Source organism: Culex quinquefasciatus, chromosome 3, assembly GCF_015732765.1.
Source record: "Culex quinquefasciatus strain JHB chromosome 3, VPISU_Cqui_1.0_pri_paternal, whole genome shotgun sequence".
In the NCBI taxonomy this organism is placed as follows: domain Eukaryota; kingdom Metazoa; phylum Arthropoda; class Insecta; order Diptera; family Culicidae; genus Culex; species Culex quinquefasciatus.
The window spans coordinates 169,448,528-169,467,456 of NC_051863.1; the positions used below are offsets into that span (position 1 = coordinate 169,448,528).

Consider the following 18,929-nt stretch of genomic DNA (forward strand, 5'->3'; position numbering starts at 1 on the left):
GCCGACCGAACGACCCAAAAGCTTCCCCAGCCGAACACAGTTCAACGGGGTCGTCAACAGCGAGTTCAACCCAGCTGCTTGCAGCGCACACAGCAAAATTCCCGTCGCGATCGAGGTCGCCTCCTCAGCGTAATCCGTCTTGCTCCCTGTTCGGTTGAAGAGTAAAACTGACTCGCCACCCTGCCGTGTAGCATAAATTCTCTTGCTATAATTTGCGTATATACACGGCAGGGTGGTGGTAGTGGTAGTCTTGATCGTCGCGATCACGCGCACTTCTGCATGGTTTTCTGCATTCCTCTTCACACTGCCTGGGCCAAATATCAGTCGAAATAAATCGTCGTCGCGGTCGGATCGCGTTGCGTGGAGAGGTTTTGTTTACCTTTCGGACTTAGTAGAATAAAGTCTCGGTCGAAGGAATAAAATTGTAGTTTTTACCAAGAAAAGATCGTTTCTGTTGTTACCTGTGGAAGAAGAAAACTTACCTGCTATTTACCCGTTGACCGCCGTGAAAGCTGGTCCTCTCTGCCGTTCTGGAATTCGTTTGCCTGGAAAAGAAGAAAGTGTCGCCATCGTAGTTCTGCCTGCTGTGGGAGAAAAAATATTCTGCTGCCGCTGCTAGAAAACTGGAACGCTGAAAGGTACTTACCTGTGGGACCTGAAAAGAAATAAGGAAGGAAGCGGGACGGGAACAGGATCGGAAGGAGACGGAAAACACAGAGGACGACACAACGCACAAACACACAACACACGACAAAAAACACAACGTAGAAATTAGACGTCCAACGAACGGAGGATAAAAACTCAGGTGAGCGCGGTTCGAGGTTGGCCAATTCACGGGTCCGAACATTGGTGCCGTGACCAGGAACTCAAAACCTAAACCTACTTAAACTAGCACTTCAAAAAATTCAAATTTTTCTTCTTGACGCCTTCTTCACCAACTCCGTTGCGCCGTAGGGTTGACGGTTGACGGCGATCTTCCTCCTACGCTGCGCCTTGTGTCGGTTGAGGGTTGAAGGCGCTCGTGAGCTGCACCGCCGAGTCCTTCTCGAACGGCAGCAAACAGATACGTGCGGACTGCCGCTTGTAGACCGCACCGTTCGGCAAACGCAGCTTCACGACGCGGACGACGCCGTCGGGGCCTGGGTAGACCTCAACGATCCGCGCGAGGGGCCACTCGATTGCCGCCTTGTTGTCCTCCTTGAGGACCACCATCTGCCCGGCCTTCAGCTGGGTTGCTCGCGGGAATTTCTGGTTCTGGTTGTGGAGCTGCGAGATGTACTCCCGCCTCCACCGCTTCCAGTGTTGCTGCACCAGCTGTTGCAATTGCTGGTAGTGTTGCAGCCGGTTCGTGGGAACGTCAGTGTAGTCCGGATCCGGAATCGCTAGCAGCGACGATCCGGCGAGGAAGTGCCCGGGCGTGAGCACGTCCAGTTCGTCTGGGTCCTCCGACAACGGGGTAAGCGGGCGCGAATTCATGGCCGCTTCGATCTGGGTGAGGACGGTCGCCATGTCCTCGAAGGTGAGTTGTCGTTGACCCAGCACACGGACGAGCGATGTCTTGGCCGACTTCACGGCCGCCTCCCATAGGCCGCCGAAGTTCGGCGCTCTCGGCGGGATGAACTTCCACTCGATCCCACGGCGGGACGCTTCGCTGGTGATCTCCGTGATCACCTTGGTGTCTCGAAGCAGCTCGTACAGCTCGCGCAGGTGGTTGCTTGCTCCCTGGAAGTTGAGACCGTTGTCCGAGTGGATCTCGGACGGTAGCCCTCGGCGAGAAACAAAACGACGCAGGGCAGCAAGAAACGCAGCGGTGGTCAAGTCTCCCACCAGCTCCAGGTGGACCGCTTTTGTGCTGAAGCACACGAAGACTGCGATGTACGCCTTCTGCGCAGCTGCTCGACGGTGTACGGGCTTCAGGTAGACAGGGCCACAATAGTCTACGCCGGTGACGGTAAATGCGCGAGAGGGGGTTGTTCGAGGTTTTGGGAGTTGACCAGGGGGTTGCTTTACAGGGACAGGGTTGGTACGGAAACAGCGCACACAGTTGCGAAAAGTGTAAGTTGCCAATTGTTTGCCGTTCAATGGCCAAAATTCGTGCCGAATTTGAGCGAGCGTCATACGGGGGCCAGAGTGGAGCGAGGTTTCGTGATACGCGACCGCCATTTGTCGCGTGAAAACGTTGCTGCTGGGAAGGATCATGGGGTGTCGGGTAGAGTACGCTTCGCCTGCGAGTCCAAGCCGGCCACCAACGCGCAGAATGCCCTGCTGGTCGAGAAACGGGTTGAGCAGCTTCAGCGACGAGTGAGCCGGAACGAGTCGATGGTTTGCGAGCGCCTTGATCTCCGCGGCGAAGGGTTCCTGCTGCACGCCGCGCACGAGAGCGAACTTTGCCTCCTTCAAATCTCCAACGGTGAGAAATGGGGTTCTAGAGGGCTGCTTGCGACGCTGACATCTCCGGACAAACCTCACGCAGTACGCCGTAATCCTCAGCAGCTTCCAGTAACTGCCGTAGCGATCGATGAGCGGGTGAGGTTCCGGGGAAGCAGACACGATCAGCACGTTCTTCTTCTTCTCCAGCAACTCTTCAGCAGGCTCGTCGACCTCCAAATGCTTCATTCTGCTCCAGTGTTCCTCGAAGGACTCCAACCACTTCGGACCGTAGAACCACAGCCGCAATCCAACGAGATCTTTCGGCATGACTCCACGGGAAACGAGATCCGCTGGGTTTTCAGTCCCCTTGACGTGGTTCCAGCGATGCCCTTTCGTCAACTCCTGGATGTGCGAGACTCGGTTCGCAACGAACGTGGGCCACACGTACGACGGTGATCTCAGCCACGCCAGCACGACTGTCGAGTCCGACCAGAACCAACTCTCCGTGCCCTCCATCTTGAGGGCTTGCACGACCTTCCGGTACAGCCTTGCTGCCATCAAAGCTGCACACAGCTCTAACCTCGCCAGGGTGACCTTTTTCAACCCTGCGGGGCGTGACTTGGCCGCCAACAGCGAAATTTTGACCAGCCCCGACTGGCTGATCGATCGAGCGTAGATGCACGCTCCGTAAGCCGCTTCGGACGCATCCGCGAACACGTGAAACTCGACATGGACCGGATTTTCCACGAAAGCGCACCTGTCGACCGAAATCTTCGACAACTCCGGCAACTGCTGGTAGAACTCAGTCCACCTCCCGGCCAAATCCGGTCTCAATGGGTCGTCCCAGCCTTGAGTCGCGACCCACAGCAGCTGCATTCGAATCTTGGCCCACGAAATGACCGGAGCAGTGATCCCAGTTGGATCCCAAAGTTGGGCAATGACCGAATAGACCTTCCGTCTGGTCCATTGCCCATTCACGGACAAACCCGTGACATCGATGCCGAGAACGTCTGGCCCTGGCTGCCAGTTTATTCCCAGCGTCTTCACCTGCTCCTGGTCGAAACTGAGCGTGGTCTGCGTACCCAAATCGTCCGCAGCCAGCCCTGCCAACGCCCCTGTGGCGTTTGACACCCACTTGCGCAGCCTAAATCCACCCTTCGGCAACAGCTGCTCCAGCTCCTGCCGCAACAACAGCACTGTTGCGTGACTTCTGACAGTACAGACTGTCACGTTTGTTATTGTTAATCTTCGTGATGTAATTTCTGTGATTTATATTTAAGGTTTCGTATTTGTAAAATTGTGAAATAAAGTTCTTCTGTGTTGAACCTCCGAGGAGGCAGGTGGCCTCTCGGAGCCTTAAAAACCACCGTGTTTTATTTGTTTGGTGAGAAAAGTCTGCGTCCGCCATCGTCCCCGAAGCTCCACCGTCATCCGTGAGTTGTTGGTTCCGGCAGTCCCGCAAAGAGTTAGAACACAACGTAGGGACTGGCCGATTGGGCCGAACATTGGTGCCGTGACCAGGATTGTGCCTGGTTGTGGGTCGTGCTGGAACTTTTGGAGAATGCTGTGGTGCAACGGTTCCTGAGTCTTTAGGCCGGGAGCTTTCCAGTGTTGATTGTGGAGCGATTGCTGATGTGGGAGTATCAATCGTTGCCGTTCAGCAGGCAGATTTCTTCTGCAGTGTTGTTTCGCCAAACCTCCCACGGGGTCAAAAGGACCTGTCGATGTGGGATGAAAGGTTTAGGCGAGCGGGATCGACAGCCTCTCGAAGCAAAATGGCTGCCCTCTCCATCGCTGTCCCGGTACTACTGTTGGGGACCAGGAACGCAAAGCAGCTACATTGTTCAAGACGACGACGAGGAAGCAGAGGACATCATGGGGACCGGAACAGCAGAAGCACCAAGAAACAAAGAGGTCACGAAGGTAAAATGTGCCATTTTAGGGGACCGGTATGTTGGGTCGCGGACCCTATTATGACATAATTTTGTATTACCCCCCGGTCACGCAGTGTTTCCCTCATTGACCGCTGGGAGCGCTAGTAGGTTGACAGTACAGACTGTCACGTTTGTTATTGTTAATCTTCGTGATGTAATTTCTGTGATTTATATTTAAGGTTTCGTATTTGTAAAATTGTGAAATAAAGTTCTTCTGTGTTGAACCTCCGAGGAGGCAGGTGGCCTCTCGGAGCCTTTAAAACCACCGTGTTTTACTTGTTCGGTGAGAAAAGTCTGCGTCCGCCATCGTCCCTGAAGCTCCACCGTCGTCCGTGAGTTGTTGGTTCCGGCAGTCCCGCAAAGAGTTAGAACACAACGTAGGGACTGGCCGATTGGGCCGAACATTGCTGCGTGACCGGGGGGTAATACAAAATTATGTCATAATAGGGTCCGCGACCCAACATAATTTTGTATTACCCCCCGGTCACGCAGCAATGTTCGGCCCAATCGGCCAGTCCCTACGTTGTGTATGTTCGGCCCAATCGGCCAGTCCCTACGTTGTGTTCTAACTCTTTGCGGGACTGCCGGAACCAACAACTCACGGACGACGGTGGAGCTTCAGGGACGATGGCGGACGCAGACTTTTCTCACCGAACAAGTAAAACACGGTGGTTTTAAAGGCTCCGAGAGGCCACCTGCCTCCTCGGAGGTTCAACACAGAAGAACTTTATTTCACAATTTTACAAATACGAAACCTTAAATATAAATCACAGAAATTACATCACGAAGATTAACAATAACAAACGTGACAGTCTGTACTGTCAACCTACTAGCGCTCCCAGCGGTCAATGAGGGAAACACTGCGTGACCGGGGGGTAATACAAAATTATGTCATAATAGGGTCCGCGACCCAACACTCCCGTAACTACTTTTCACTAAGATCAGAACCAGGTGTGGCGCCGCGGTCAAATAATCCTTGCTTGCATCACTCCGTTCAGACTCGGTGATTTCCCGGATTTGCGCTTTTATCTCCCCATCAGACACAACACAAAACGTCCAAGGTTCCAGACCAAGACTCGGACCAGTTCCGGCCGCGAGGATGCACCGTTCGATGATCGCCAAGTCAACGGGTCGGCTGCTAAACTTGCGCACTGAGCGGCGATCGCGCGCGATCTCGTAGAACCTGGTGGCAGCCTTGAGCGCGTCACTGTCCAGGGTGGCCGTTGCACCGGCGAATGGGATGTTCTTAATTTTATCTTGCTCGGTCGGTGGAGTGGAGTCTTTCCATTCGATGTCTGTGGAATCAAAATTGATTAAAATTTAGACCTAAAAGAATCATACAAAAACTTAGACCTTTAAAATTTCTAGATTCATTAAATTCCCCTTCGTCTTCCTTCGGAAGATATTTCGCCCTCCTCTTCTTTCTTCTTTCGTGCAGAAGGAACTCGTACAAAACGATCGAAAGATAAACGACGACCACGATCGGGAAGATGTACGTCCAGCAGAAGAGAATAACCCGTTCGGCGAGGCTCATCGCAAACAAAAATTAACCAACTCGAACAACGCGCCGCCCTTATCGCACGATGCAAAATTCAAGACTAGGTTTATCTACTTTTGCGGCAGAGTGCGCGATTAGGCGAATGTTAGACGCGACCGCGCTTGGCTTGAGACTACGGTAACGGAAGTGTCGAGTGACTTTGAACCTCGTTGATAAAGACCTCATGGCACTGTGGGAAGCACACGCATCGTGGGTTGAACGAAAAAAAGAACATAACAAATACAAACGAAAAACTAAGCGTGGAATTAAAAATATTGCTAAATCAAAAAATAAAAAATAAAGTTAAAATATCAAAAAATAACAAAAGCAGGGTGGTAACTTAAGTCGGGAAATCAGGAAAGTCGGCAAAAAGTCGGGAAGTCGCCAAAATCCGCAAAAAATCGTGAAAAAGTTGGAAATTTATGATTTTTGACAAAAAGTCGGGAAACGTCTGGAATTCCTAGCATTCTTGTTTGAAAAATATTTGCTAACTATTGAATAATATTGTAAAATTTTGTACAATTTTCAAATTGAATTCACTCAATTCTGCTTTAGTAACTAACTTTAAATTTAAGGTTTTCACTATTTCAATAAATTTAAGTTTGGAAATGCTGTTTAAGATATTAAAAATCTTAATAAATATTGGAGGCCTTTTACGCAGATTTTCATAATATTCTTTTATGATTCAAATGATCGCTATAAATTTTTGTTTATCAAACAAGACGTAAAGTTAAAGAAAAACTAATATAAAAATAGAGCCCAATGCAATGCTTTTTTTGGTAAATATTTCTAATTGTTTTACTAAATCCATTAAGTAGTTTCAAATTATTTTTTTTCCAAATATTACCCTTGAACTTTTTTATGATTATTTGTATATTACCTACTATAGATATTGACATTGCAAAAAACAATAATCTAAGAAATGTTAAGTAATTGCAAAATTGTTCAAAAAATGGTCTTTTCAAACATTTTTCTTAAAATAAGTGGGAAAACATAAAATGAAGTTTTATCGGAAAAAAAAACAGTTATTTAAATACTGACCACTAGATAAATCAACATTGATTAAAAAATTCAATATAAAAAATTGAGCAATTCCAGCTCAAATTAAGATTTTTTGTGGTACTTTTGTACCCGACCCTCTCCGATTTCAATGAAACTTTGTAGAAATGTTATCCTAGTCATATATGAGCCATTTTTGTGTATATGGAGCCAATAGTACTCAAAAATAACATTTGAGGAGGGCGTAAGGTTTTTAAATATTTTTGTATTTTAAAAATTACTGTATCTCGAAGCCGTTGCGTCGAATCAAAAAATGGTCAAAGACAAACTTGTAAGAAATTGGACGGGCTTTCTGAAAAAAATACACTGAAACAAAAATACACGCCACATCAATGAGATTTTTTGATTTTTAAGTCTAAAACTAAAATTCAAAGGTGATATCACGATTTTCAAAATTTTTGAGGAAATAGCCTAAAATGTTACCAAAAGACTGACGAAAAATGCAGGATGGTTTGCCTCTCCTAAAAAAAAAAAAAAACAAAAAATCATTTACTGAAACTTTTTTTTAAAGTGGTCTAAACGTCAAATTTTTTAAAAACCGGTAGTGAGGATCGATTTTCCAGACAATTTTACATAAAAGTCTCCATATTGACCATTGTCCTATGTCCAATCCTTCGAAAGATACAGCAATTTTAAAAATAAAAATGTTGAAAAAATGACAGACTTGGTTTTTCAGTCTCGTAAATATGTTTACCGGAGAGCAGGGTCGGTAAACCATCACCATCGCACTATCATTGATGCATATTTCGGTGCGTTCCTCGTCTCTTAAAATTTCTCTTCTCTTTTGCAGCCGAGTGATGGTAGGCTTGCTATCGCGAATATCGAAAGCCCATCACATCGACGAGAAATACCCTCTCGCTGGCTCCGATGGAACTATCGTTCCAACCGGAGAGGCACGCACACGAAATTGCTGTATACATACACTGGAGCTCACGCACACAAATGAAATCATTTCTACAGGGCTTACGGGCGAGAGAATTTCACGATTGCTCTTTCTCTTGCTTTTTGAGCGAGGGGACTGGCTGTGTGAGAGATTTTTTTCCGTCTTACGCATCGGTTTGTTCGTTGCTCGCTATTTCATCGGCGTCGTTTTCGCTTCGCTCTCTTGATGCAGTTTTGGGAGAACGCCAAAAATTTGATTATTTGAGCGAGGGACGATATCTAAAGGCCCTCGCCATCGGCGAGGAAACGAGTAAATACCATCCCTGCCGGAGAGCTCGTTTTTGATTTATGTCGTTTTTATATTTACGTAAGCAAATTTACTGTCCTGGTTTCTACAACACTGAAAAAATATTCAATATTCAGTTATTAGCAATGCAATCAAGCTTATATCTGTAAGCCCTTACATCCAATTGAAATGCTGTCAAAAGCAAACTTATGGGAAATTGGACAAGCTTTCCGTCAAAAATATTTATGAGACTGAAAAATCAAGTCTGTCATATAGAAATTGCCAAAAACCACAAAAAAACCGTTTTTTTCAACATTTTTTTTAAATTGCTGTATCTTCCCAAGGATTGGACATAGGACAATGGTCAATATGGAGAATTTTATGTAAAATTGTCTGGAAAATCGATCCCCACTACTGGTTTTTAAAAATTTTAACGTTTAGACCACTTTTCAAAAAAAAAAAAACAGTTTTAGTAAATGATTTTTGTATTTTTCGTCAGTCTTTCGGTAACATTTTAGGCTATTTCCTCAAAAATTTTGAATGAAAAAAAAAATCGTGACATCACCTTTAAATTTTAGTTTTAGACTTAAAAATCAAAAAATCTCATTGATGTGGCATGTATTTTTGTTTCAGTGTATTTTTTTCAGAAAGCCCGTCCAATTTCCTACAAGTTTGTCTTTGACCACTTTTTGATTCGACGCAACGGCTTCGAGATACAGTAATTTTTAAATTACAAAATACAAAAATATTTAAATACCTTACGCCCTACTCAAATGTTATTTTCGAGTACTAATGGCTCCATATACAAAAAAATGGCTTATATTGGCCCAGGATAACATGTCTACAAAGTTTCATTGAAATCGGAGAGGGTCGGGTACAAAAGTCCCAGAAAAATTGAGCTGGAATTGCTCAATTACAAAAAAATGTTTTTTAGATTTCCTGATTTTTTTTTTTTAATTCTTTGAAATAATATTAAAAGCAATTATGTTTTAATCATTTTTTGAAACAAAAAAATAGGATTGAAACTCTAAATTCAGTTATCTTCAACTTTCCATTTCCAGTTGAAACGAATTATCAAAAACTATAAGTTTGCCAATTTAAAAAATTGCATGGAGGTCATAAGTATTGTTGAACTTAAGATTATTTTTCGAAGACTTATTGTCATAATAATGAGCTTAAATTTTTAAAGTAATTTGTATTTGTTGTTCAGTTTTTGTGTTTGCGAAAATTGTCTTTTTTGATTTTTTTTTAAATTCATTCAGATTTTATTTCCGATGGTTGACATTGACTTTTCTTTTAGAACGTTTTTTGTTTGAAACAAATCTTTAGATAACAAATGCCTATTATTTGAGCTTTTTGGAAAAGTCTGGAAAAAGTCGGGAAATTGAAAATTAAATTTGAGTGGTCACCCAGCAATAGTAAAAAAAAACTTGAAGCAAAAAAAAATAAAAATTATGGCTTGAAAAAAATTTTAATCTTAAAAAATTGTTAAACTTTCGCATATAAAATGCACAATACATACATAAAACTAAAATCTGAAACGAAACTAGATAATTTTAAAGCAATAAAAACTTAACAAAACATAAGTATTTACGATGGCATAAACTTAACAACGAACTCAATACAAAATATAAAACGTCAGAAAAAAAATGAAACTCAACTTCAAAACCATTAAGTTTAATCACTATACTCTACAATAAAAATAAAGAAATTTGAATTCAAAAACAGTTATGAAATATTTTATATTAAAACCACAATTAATAAAAAACCTTGTACCAATTGGAGAAAAAACTCATAAATACAAAATAAACTCTACAAACAAACACAACTAACGAACAAACTAACTAAGGGTCTCCTGGGCGCGGGGCGAAACGTGGCTCAACCAATTTTAGCCTATTCTTAGGAGTTTTGATTTTCTTAAAAATGTTTTTTTTTAAATTTGACGAAAAATTATTCAATAGTACGCCTACGAGAACGCCTTTTTGAAATGTTAGTCTAGATTAAAATTGATAATATTGTTTTTGTGAAAATTTCACGAATGTTTCATATTTTAACATTGAAAATCGAACTATTAGTTGAAAATGGTGGGTTGTTTGGGTGAGACTTAGAAAACATCAATTTTCCTGTTTTAAATCTTTGCATGGCAATATCTCAGGAACTAAAGGTCGTATCAACAATGTTCAAAAGAGCAAAGTATTGAGAATTTTCTCAGCTTTTCAAAAATATTTTTCATAAAAGTGGGCAAACATTATAAATAAAAGTGTGACACTTTTTTTCTCTCTAATGTTGGTAACACTGCGCGATTTTGACATTTTGGGGGTGCACCATTCGTAACGCCATCTTTGCTTAAAAATCTGGATTACCTACAAGTTTGCACAAAACTTCAAATCAATCAGAAAATCTCTTGTCAAGATACAGCATTTCATACAATAAGATTTAGTCTGACCAGCCGCCAAAATCGTATTAAGACTTGCATGGGAAAACTATTGATGCAACATTGCTTCTTTAGACAAAGGGAGTGCAAATTCATCCAAATAACAAAAATAACAAAAAAACATGAAAATTATAAAATTGCACCCGCTGCTGCTCATTTGAAATTTTCCTGACTCCATACCAAGAGCGCACACTGCTTGAAGCGAAATCGAAATCTTTATGACTAAAATAACGATTTTTCGGACTGTTAGAGTATTGCTACACAAAACAGAAGTTACTTTCATGTCATTAATATATTTGTTCATTTTTATAGTTTTTTTTTCCTATAATCTTCATACTTTCGAGAGTTTTTTTTCTTCATATATGCCTTTTTTTCTTGTCTTTTGCCTTGTGACTGTTATTTTGATTTACTGTTCGGCTCTTTTTACTCCTGCCAACGTTATTTTTTCCTTTCATTTTGATTAACTTATTCCATTTTGTTGTTGTTGTTTATAACTGCTACATGTCGTTTACCAATGTTGTTTTGTTTGCCTCGCACTTGTTATATGACACTCTATAAACTGACCGGTTTTGGTTTTGCTCTGCGCTTTGTGGAACGTCTCTATTGCAATTAGTTACATTTGTTTGTTTTTTTTATTCGGTTTTGGTTTTGATTCGATTCTCACAGTTGCATGTTATCTTTTTTGTTCTGCGTGTATTTTTTGTGTTTTGTTTTGAGTTAATGTTTAAGTTTGCACTATTTCGAAATCGGGACTAAGTAGCATTAAAGATTGTTTTTTTTTTTCATTTGTTTGATCTTCTCGCTAGTCGCTTGCTGTATGTATTTCTACGCTTTGAATAGTTAGGATTATTGATTCTTATGTGGAGTTGCTTTTTTTCAGTGTGTTGCTATGTTATAGTTAAGTTTTTCGGTGTATCGCTAGCTTTTATCTTTTTTTCTACTGTTTTTTATAGTGTTTGATTTTGCAGTGATTAGTTTTGCAATTGTTTCACGCTCATTGTGTAATTGATGTCGATCGGTGTATGTTTGCGTGGTTTTAATATTTAGCGGCTTTTGAAATGAACTGAAACAAAAACACAGACTGGATTTGAATGATTTTCTCTCTATTTGGGTGTAGTCACGCGTCTCTTAGTGTGAAGATTATTTTTTTGTGAATATTGTTTTTCAACTTGAACAGCGCTGTATTGATTTTGTTTCCTGTGTATTTTTTTTTCATTAAATCTCGTTCTATCAACTATAGTAAGTAAGATTAATTCGATCCATTATCATATAGTAGTAATATACTTGCATGAATTAAGTATTTGTTTCATCATTAATATATTAGACTAGAAAATAGTGTTTTTTTTAAATTGTTCTCATATAATTTTAATTGTTACACTGTTGTTGATTTCAATTCAAAGTAAATGTCTAATTTAACTATTATCCATCGATCAAGTGCTGTTAAGAAAAGTGTAAATTTATTTCATTGTGTATTCTGTCAAATGAGTGTTTGAATTGTTTGTTGGAATAAATCAACCGTTGAAAGCTAAGTATTTTTTCGGATAGGCAATTTTGTATCAATTGTTTCAAACAGCGTTATTTTGTACAAAAAGTTCACTGAATTTTGTGTCTCAATTTTTAGATTTTCGCAAACATTACAACAGAATTATATAGAGGTTATGCTTTGGAAATGGGTGTTAACACAGGGGGTTTTACGTGACACTTTATGTTATTTACATTTAAAAAGGAAGAAACACTACACTTTAAAAATATTCGCGCTTCCAACTTTGCACCTAGGCTTTTAGTCTTTCGCGGAAGCCAATGCGCGAGCGGGTAAGTTCGGGTTTTGATAGGCGTTTTGTAGTTTTCGTATTTTTTTATATTTTAATATTTTTCGGGTTTCAGTTCCTATTCGACACTTCGGGGGTTCACTACGGTGGAGAGTGTGACTTCTTAGCGTATTTTTGTTAGTATTTTTGAAAACTTTTTTTGTTTATGCTTTGCTCTCTACAACTATTCGATTCTAAAGTTTTAGTTTTGCATATTTTCACTTTGATTCTGACGCCTGACTCGTTTTCGTTCCATCATTTTCCTGTATCCAGTTGCGTTTCATCGTTTTAAAACCAGTTAAAACAACGAGACGATTACTTCATTCTTTGGTTGTATGTGTTCTACTTGTTTGTTTTTGCTTAAATTTTGATTGACATGTTTTATTTTGTCGCTGTTCTGTTTATAAGATTTTGCAATATATTGAATGTTGTATTTCATTACATGCAACTACAACATGATGACCTAGGCTACCGTTTGCTTCTGTTCGTGATTATGGTGTAAAATATTTGTTTATCGTTTTGTTTACATTCTGCGTAATTTGATTACTCGCGTAGGTGGTAGAATTTAGTGTTTGATTTCTTTCTCTTTCTCTCCGTTATTACAGGTTAGTCAATTCTTTGTTGGTTCCAGAAGTTGCTATGGCTATTGTCTGTGGCGTGCCTGTTTTGCGAGAGCAGAGCTACCCATTTCGTGAGTACTGATGCGAACGACGTGTCATTTTGACAGCTGCCGCAAAATGGGTAGTTTTGCGTTAGCATCACGCCCGTTAAAACCACTCAGACAGGTAAGTTCGGCCCCCCTCACGGTCAATCGTTCTAAAACGAGTCAGTTTTGAAGAATATCCCCCGGTGGAGACGACGACGCCTTCGGCAGGCTGTGGTCGTGCCCCGAGCGGCCAATCTTAGGCCAGCTGCATCTTTTTGCAGTTACACAGCCACTTGATAATACGTGCGTTGCGTTCTATAATTGACGGCGGTTCGCTCGGCCGATACATGGCCGGATTGGTCAGACTGTTGAGCGGACCACCTCCGGCACCGGTTCCGGCCTGCTGCTGCTGCTGTTGGACCTGTTGTTGTTGCTGCTGCTGCTGCTGCTGCTGCTGGGAAGACGGTGGTGGAAGCAGCGGCTGAGGCTCGTTGCTCGTTTCGGTACTGTCCGGTAGGCGCGTCGAGTCGATCGTGCTAACGTCCGAGAAGAACACGGCGCTGGATTCGTCCGAGTCGCCGGTGTCCTCCGCCGATAGCCGGTGGATGTCACTGCCGGAATTGCTGTGGTAGTTCGGAGACTTGCGACCCTTGGAAGGTGCGATGTACCGTTCGTACGTTTCGTCGTTCAGCCCGAGCCGGTCGAAGAAGTGCTCCAGCTGGGTGAGGCTGTCCGATCGAGATCTTTGCTTCTCCAGCAGCTTCTGCTGTTCGCGTTGCTTGTCCTGCAAAGGGGATAAAGTAGGTAAGGGTTGATTACTCTGAGTGGAGCAATGCTCAACACGACAAAGACTTACCGACATCCGGTTCCAGTAGCGATCGCTAATGTCGCTCTTGGAGCGCAGGATCGGCCGGCGATCGTCATCCGCGGCGGAACTACCACGACCATCACCGCAGCGCGAGTTGGGATTGCTGATGGCCGACTGGCGGCCCCGATTCTTGAACCGAAGGCATTTCTGCCGTTTGAACGTTCCCAGCGGAGGACTCAGATCGAGCTGCTGTTGGTCCTGGGGGGAGAGTGGCGATACCGGCGACAGTGGAGATATTGGTCCAGGATTTTTGTAGTATTTACGAGCCGCCGAAGCGTTGCGATCTCGCGCGTCTTCGTAGTACTTTTGCTTCTGCTTTTCGCTGTAGTCGTCCTGGAACGCTTCCGGAACTTCGGGCGTGGTAAAGTTCAGCAGGCAGTCGGCTTCCTCGCGGATCTTGGCGCGGCACTCGATGCAATCGTACCGCAGCGGGGGAATTCCGTACGCGTAGTACGAGTTTCCGCTGTGCTGAGTGGATGATCCGCTGTCCCGGCGGTAATCCCCGCCACCGCCACCAACGCCCATGAGTCCATCACTCTGCTGTTGTTGCTGGTGTAGCTGCTGCTGCTGTTGTTGCTTGCAGCACGGTTCACTGTGGTGAGTGTAGTGCCCGGACGAACCACCCGAGTCCCGGTTGAACGAGCTGCCGGATCGGTTCGAGCGATTGCCGCGGCTACAGCAACTCAACGCTTCCGAGTGCGGAGAATGGCGACTGATTTGCGAGTGCAGATCCGGCAGTGACTTGTGACTGTTGATGTTGTACGACTGCGTCGGCGAGTAGTCCGACTCGTCCTGGTGCACCACGGCCTGCGAGTGCGAGTACGATCGCTGGTAGTTGTAGCGGCTGGAAAAAAGTACAAGGGTGTTAGCTTAGACATTCATCGTTCTGGAATTTCGGGAAACTCACCTATGACTGCTGTGTTTCTCGGGGGAAGCGTTCTCGGCGTACTCCGCCGGTGGACTTATGGTGCGGTAGTCGTCCGTCACGACGCTGTACAGATACAGATCTTCGTCACCAACGGGATGGGGCGGCAGGGATTGCGGTGAGAGGAACGCACTTGGGAAGAACACTGACACGTCGCTCGGCTGTTCCGGATGTACCGTCAGCTGTTGCTGGTAGTTCTTCGGCGGCTGGATGTAGCTGGTCTCCAGAGGTTGCGGAGGACCGTATTTAGAATTTAGGGCAATGTCCGAGGGAATTATTGTCTCTTTGCTGCCGTCGGTGTTTAGAAGCTTGCGCAGTTTGGTCTGCAGCAGGTCCGACCCGGAGGACGCGCTACGGCGGCTAGCTGGCCGCTGTTGGACCATCTGCTGCTGCTGGGATGATGCGTGGTGGTGCGAGGATGACTGCAGCTGCGAGCCTTGAGGCAACGTCCGCGATGGAGACAGCATATCTGGAAGAAGACATCGTAATCAGAGTTACTCAATCCCAACACGTGCGCAACTTGGACGGCGTGCCGAATTTAACCCGGTTTTCCGGTTTCAATTTACACCACCCAAGAGGCATCACACATGTCAGCAGAGCGCCAAGGAGGTATCACATTTCTTCTCCGGCCCCGGAAAAGCCGCAAATTTAATCATTTTCGCCGTTTAATTAATTCGTCATCAGATGCCGCCGCCGCTACGGACTACCAGCAAGGTATCAAATTTTGCCTTGACGTGTGAAATTAGCGTGAATTTAGTGGGGTGTGTAAATTTGTGAAGGAAGTTAAATAAAGTGTGGCGTACAATTTAGGTTCGGAAAAGTTTGTATTGATGGAGCTGTTGTTACGAGTCTCACAACAGCATCGGTGGTTCAGTGGTAGAATGCTCGCCTGCCACGCGGGCGGCCCGGGTTCGATTCCCGGCCGATGCATCGATTCTTTTTTATTTAGTGCACTTTTTCAAAAACTAGTTTAAAACTAAAGGGCATTTTAGCATAAACCATCAATTTTAAATTAAATAAATTGTAACACAATTCACAACCATAAATAAACTGGCCCAAACCATAACAACGTAGAATAAACATCAATTAGACAGCCTCTCTTGATGCAACTACGAGAGAGCTAAAAGCTCTCGCTCTTTTTTCTGCTCCCGCGAATGAGCGAAAGCTCTGTTCTATGAGAAAAGAGAGAAGTAAATGAAACTTTTCATGCTCGCGCCGGTCCAAAGTAGAGAGCGGTAAAGCAGACCAGCATAGAAACATAAACCTCGTCTCCACCAGTCGTGTCAAGCGGGGTAGAATGAGAGTGAGTTTTATTGCTCACATTTCCATCTGTTTCCGTGGTGTAGTGGTTATCACATCCGCCTAACACGCGGAAGGCCCCCGGTTCGATCCCGGGCGGAAACAAGTAAACTTTTTTTAAATGTTCTATTGAAATAACAAGCGAGATTTTTAACATTGGCGAATTAACGGATTACTGTATTATGACTTACATGATCCCGAAACTGGCCCGGATCCTCCTCCGCCACCCATTCCACTTCCGCAGACGACACCAACCCCTCCCCCGCCCACCCTCATGCCGAGCTGCTGTTGCCGGTCCAGCACCGTTTCCGACTTGACGTAGAACGGTTTGCTTTCGGCGAGCATCTCCACGGCGGACTTGCGCTTCGAGTTGCGCATGTTGTGGTAGTGGATGGCCTGCTGCTGGGCCTGGACCTGGGCCTGCTGCTGCTGGTAGTAGAGGGCGGCGGCCTGCTGGTGGGACACCGAAGAAATCGTGGTCGTCGACGTGGACAGGTAGGACGTCGGCGGCGTGATGAGGCCGGCCATCGCCGACCCCGTCATCATCGATCCGGGCGCCGAATGGTGGTGCGAGGGCAGTGACGAGTGGTGCTGCAGCGAACCGCCGGACGAGCCCGACTGCTGGTGGTGATGGTAGGGCGAGTGCTGGGTCGACACCATGTGGCCTTGGCCTCCACCCCCTCCGGAGTGGTGATGCCGGCTGGTGTGCCGCGGACTGTTTCCGTACACTACGGCGGCCATTTTTTTTGCTTTTCTAACTTGTTACTTTGAACTTCACTTTTAACCTTTGTTTTACTAACTGGATCAATTCGTTGACCATGTGTGGTTCTTGTGTCTAGTTTTCATAGTTTTTTTTTGTTTCAGTTTTGTCCACACAGCCACGGTTTCTGGAAGGGTTTTGCGATCTTCTGGTCACTGCTACTAACGATCATTAAACACGAATATCTGCAAAAAAGGGGGAAAAACAACAAACGGTTAGTTTGCTAGATAGTTTGTGGTTACTAAAGTATGGTCATTAATCGTATTTTTGGTGTCAACGTCAAAGTTAAGACAACATACGAGGTCAAATTGACCTTAGCCAAAAAGGTTTCTTAAAAAATGGCTGCTTTATGTTCCCTACTTCTACTCATCATTCGAGCTCCATTTTTGTCTCCAAATTAAATGCTACAATCTTGCAGATTTTTTTTTTTTTGCGAAATTTGCATCTATTTAAGCGTTATTTGGGGCATAATACGAGGTAAATACTTTGGCGTGGTATCGTACGATCAGAGTGTCACCTGATCAAATTGATTGGTTTGTAAAATTAACGTTGACACGGGTTAATAATGGTCAAATTTGCACAACTGTTGCGTAAAATAATATTGTGACCGGCTTGAGGAAATTTCCGATAGACTTGCCGTCAGCGAAAACCAACTCGTGCCGGCAAAGTTTGTTCGTACAGGTTCAGCTTACGGCGCATAATTTGAATTTATTAGTTCTTTTTAAGCCACATTAGTTGTAAAGTTTTATAAGTCGTTAAATTTTAAGTAAAATTATCTTGTTAAATTATCAAACACGCTTTACTATCGTTAACCCACAATACACCACAATATTACTATAATTGGTCGCAGTGGTTTTAAAGTTCTACAAAGAAATCGTCAACTCTTTAAGCCCCAACTCCAAAAAATCGCCAAAAAACCTATCCAAACCAATTTTTAATTTCAAAAAAGTATTGTGAAAGAGGATTTTATATTTTAAAAAATCTTGGGTTGGCAGTTCTTTAGAATTCCGTAAAAAAATCCTGATTTTAATTTTTGTATTTTTTATATGTATGAAACTTTGTTCATCGATTGTTTATGTCCAAAAAAGCAATTTTGCATCTGAATCACGACTAACATTTCAACAGAACCTATTAATATGAGTTAGTTCAATTAATATGAGTTAGAGCCTTTTAAAATGTAAGTCGTTATTTCAAAACCATGAAAATATTTGTTTAACCCTTTCAGGCCTGATGGGTCATAAATGACCCATAAATGAAAAATTTCAAAAGTAGCCTATAATATTCGTATGGTCACAAGAATCGTTTGCCCATAATAAACAAAAAAATTTTTTTTTTTCAAAATTCAGGCTTGAAAACGTTAAAGGAGTTGAGAAAATTCGACGCAGGTTTCAATTTAAAACATTAAAAATCCGATCAATAGTTTCCAAGATATCATCGAATCAAAATTGAGGATCAGTTGGGTAGAACTGATTATCCTTTTTTTTTGCAATTTTCGTTCTGTAATATCTTAGCAACATTAAATCGAATCAAAAATGTCCAAAAAAGTTAATTTTAGATATTTATCTCCAGCTTTTCGGGTACTTAGTTTTTTTCAAAGATGGACAAGGAATACAATAATGAACACTCTTTTCAAAAAATGAAAAAAAGACAATTTTGTTGAATAATTTAAAATCAATTTAACCATTGCTATCACTCAAAAACGGCGCAATTTAAAATGTTTTTTTTTCTAAAGTACCGTAAAACGGGGTGACTTTGATAGGTTTGAGATTTTTTTTCGCAAAATGAAGAGTACAAATAAAATACGTATAGAATTCTATGGAATCATACTGGCCGGGGTAGCGAAAGGTTCAAGGTACTTCTAGAAAAAGTGTTCATAAAATTTTGAAAAGTTTAAAAGTTAGTTAACTATAATTAAGAAAACGTTGATAAATAGCATTTTTTTCATATTCTCAAAGTGTCATGATTTTCGCAATGAACATGATTTTTAGTAGAACAAATTTTATACAAAATGTGAAAACTTTTGATTCGTGCTTCGAATTCAGTTTAAAATGCAATATTAATCGATAATTTTATAACCAAATCTATTTTTAACAAATCTCAAGCAAAATTCTGACTTTTTAG

General features: G+C 43.0%; 2 protein-coding genes and 2 non-coding genes across 4 annotated transcripts in view; 2 read left to right on the forward strand and 2 right to left on the reverse strand.

Moving 5' to 3' along the window:
• Window positions 1–981: 981 nt before the first annotated feature.
• On the reverse strand, window positions 982–12,998 carry LOC6044953. Its single transcript, XM_038261344.1, has 4 exons — window positions 12,995–12,998; window positions 5,375–5,599; window positions 3,875–4,088; window positions 982–3,580 (listed from the first exon to the last, which is right to left on the reverse strand). Exons 1-4 carry the CDS (start codon window positions 12,996–12,998, stop codon window positions 982–984), a joined length of 3,042 nt encoding a protein of 1,013 aa, XP_038117272.1.
• Window positions 10,849–18,929, reverse strand: part of LOC6044954 — a 99,117-nt gene continuing 91,036 nt past the window's right edge. Inside the window, exons 3-6 of the mRNA XM_038260562.1 lie at window positions 16,240–16,993; window positions 14,732–15,218; window positions 13,813–14,668; window positions 10,849–13,740 (exon numbers count right to left, since the gene is read on the reverse strand). Of these exons, the coding sequence (XP_038116490.1) occupies window positions 13,213–13,740; window positions 13,813–14,668; window positions 14,732–15,218; window positions 16,240–16,789 (2,421 nt within the window). The 5' untranslated portion in view covers window positions 16,790–16,993 and the 3' untranslated portion in view covers window positions 10,849–13,212. The remainder of the gene's footprint in view (window positions 13,741–13,812; window positions 14,669–14,731; window positions 15,219–16,239; window positions 16,994–18,929) is intronic.
• Trnag-gcc lies at window positions 15,609–15,679 on the forward strand. Its single transcript has one exon. It is a non-coding gene; the product is annotated as a tRNA-Gly (tRNA).
• Window positions 16,081–16,153, forward strand: Trnav-aac. The gene has a single exon. It is a non-coding gene; the product is annotated as a tRNA-Val (tRNA).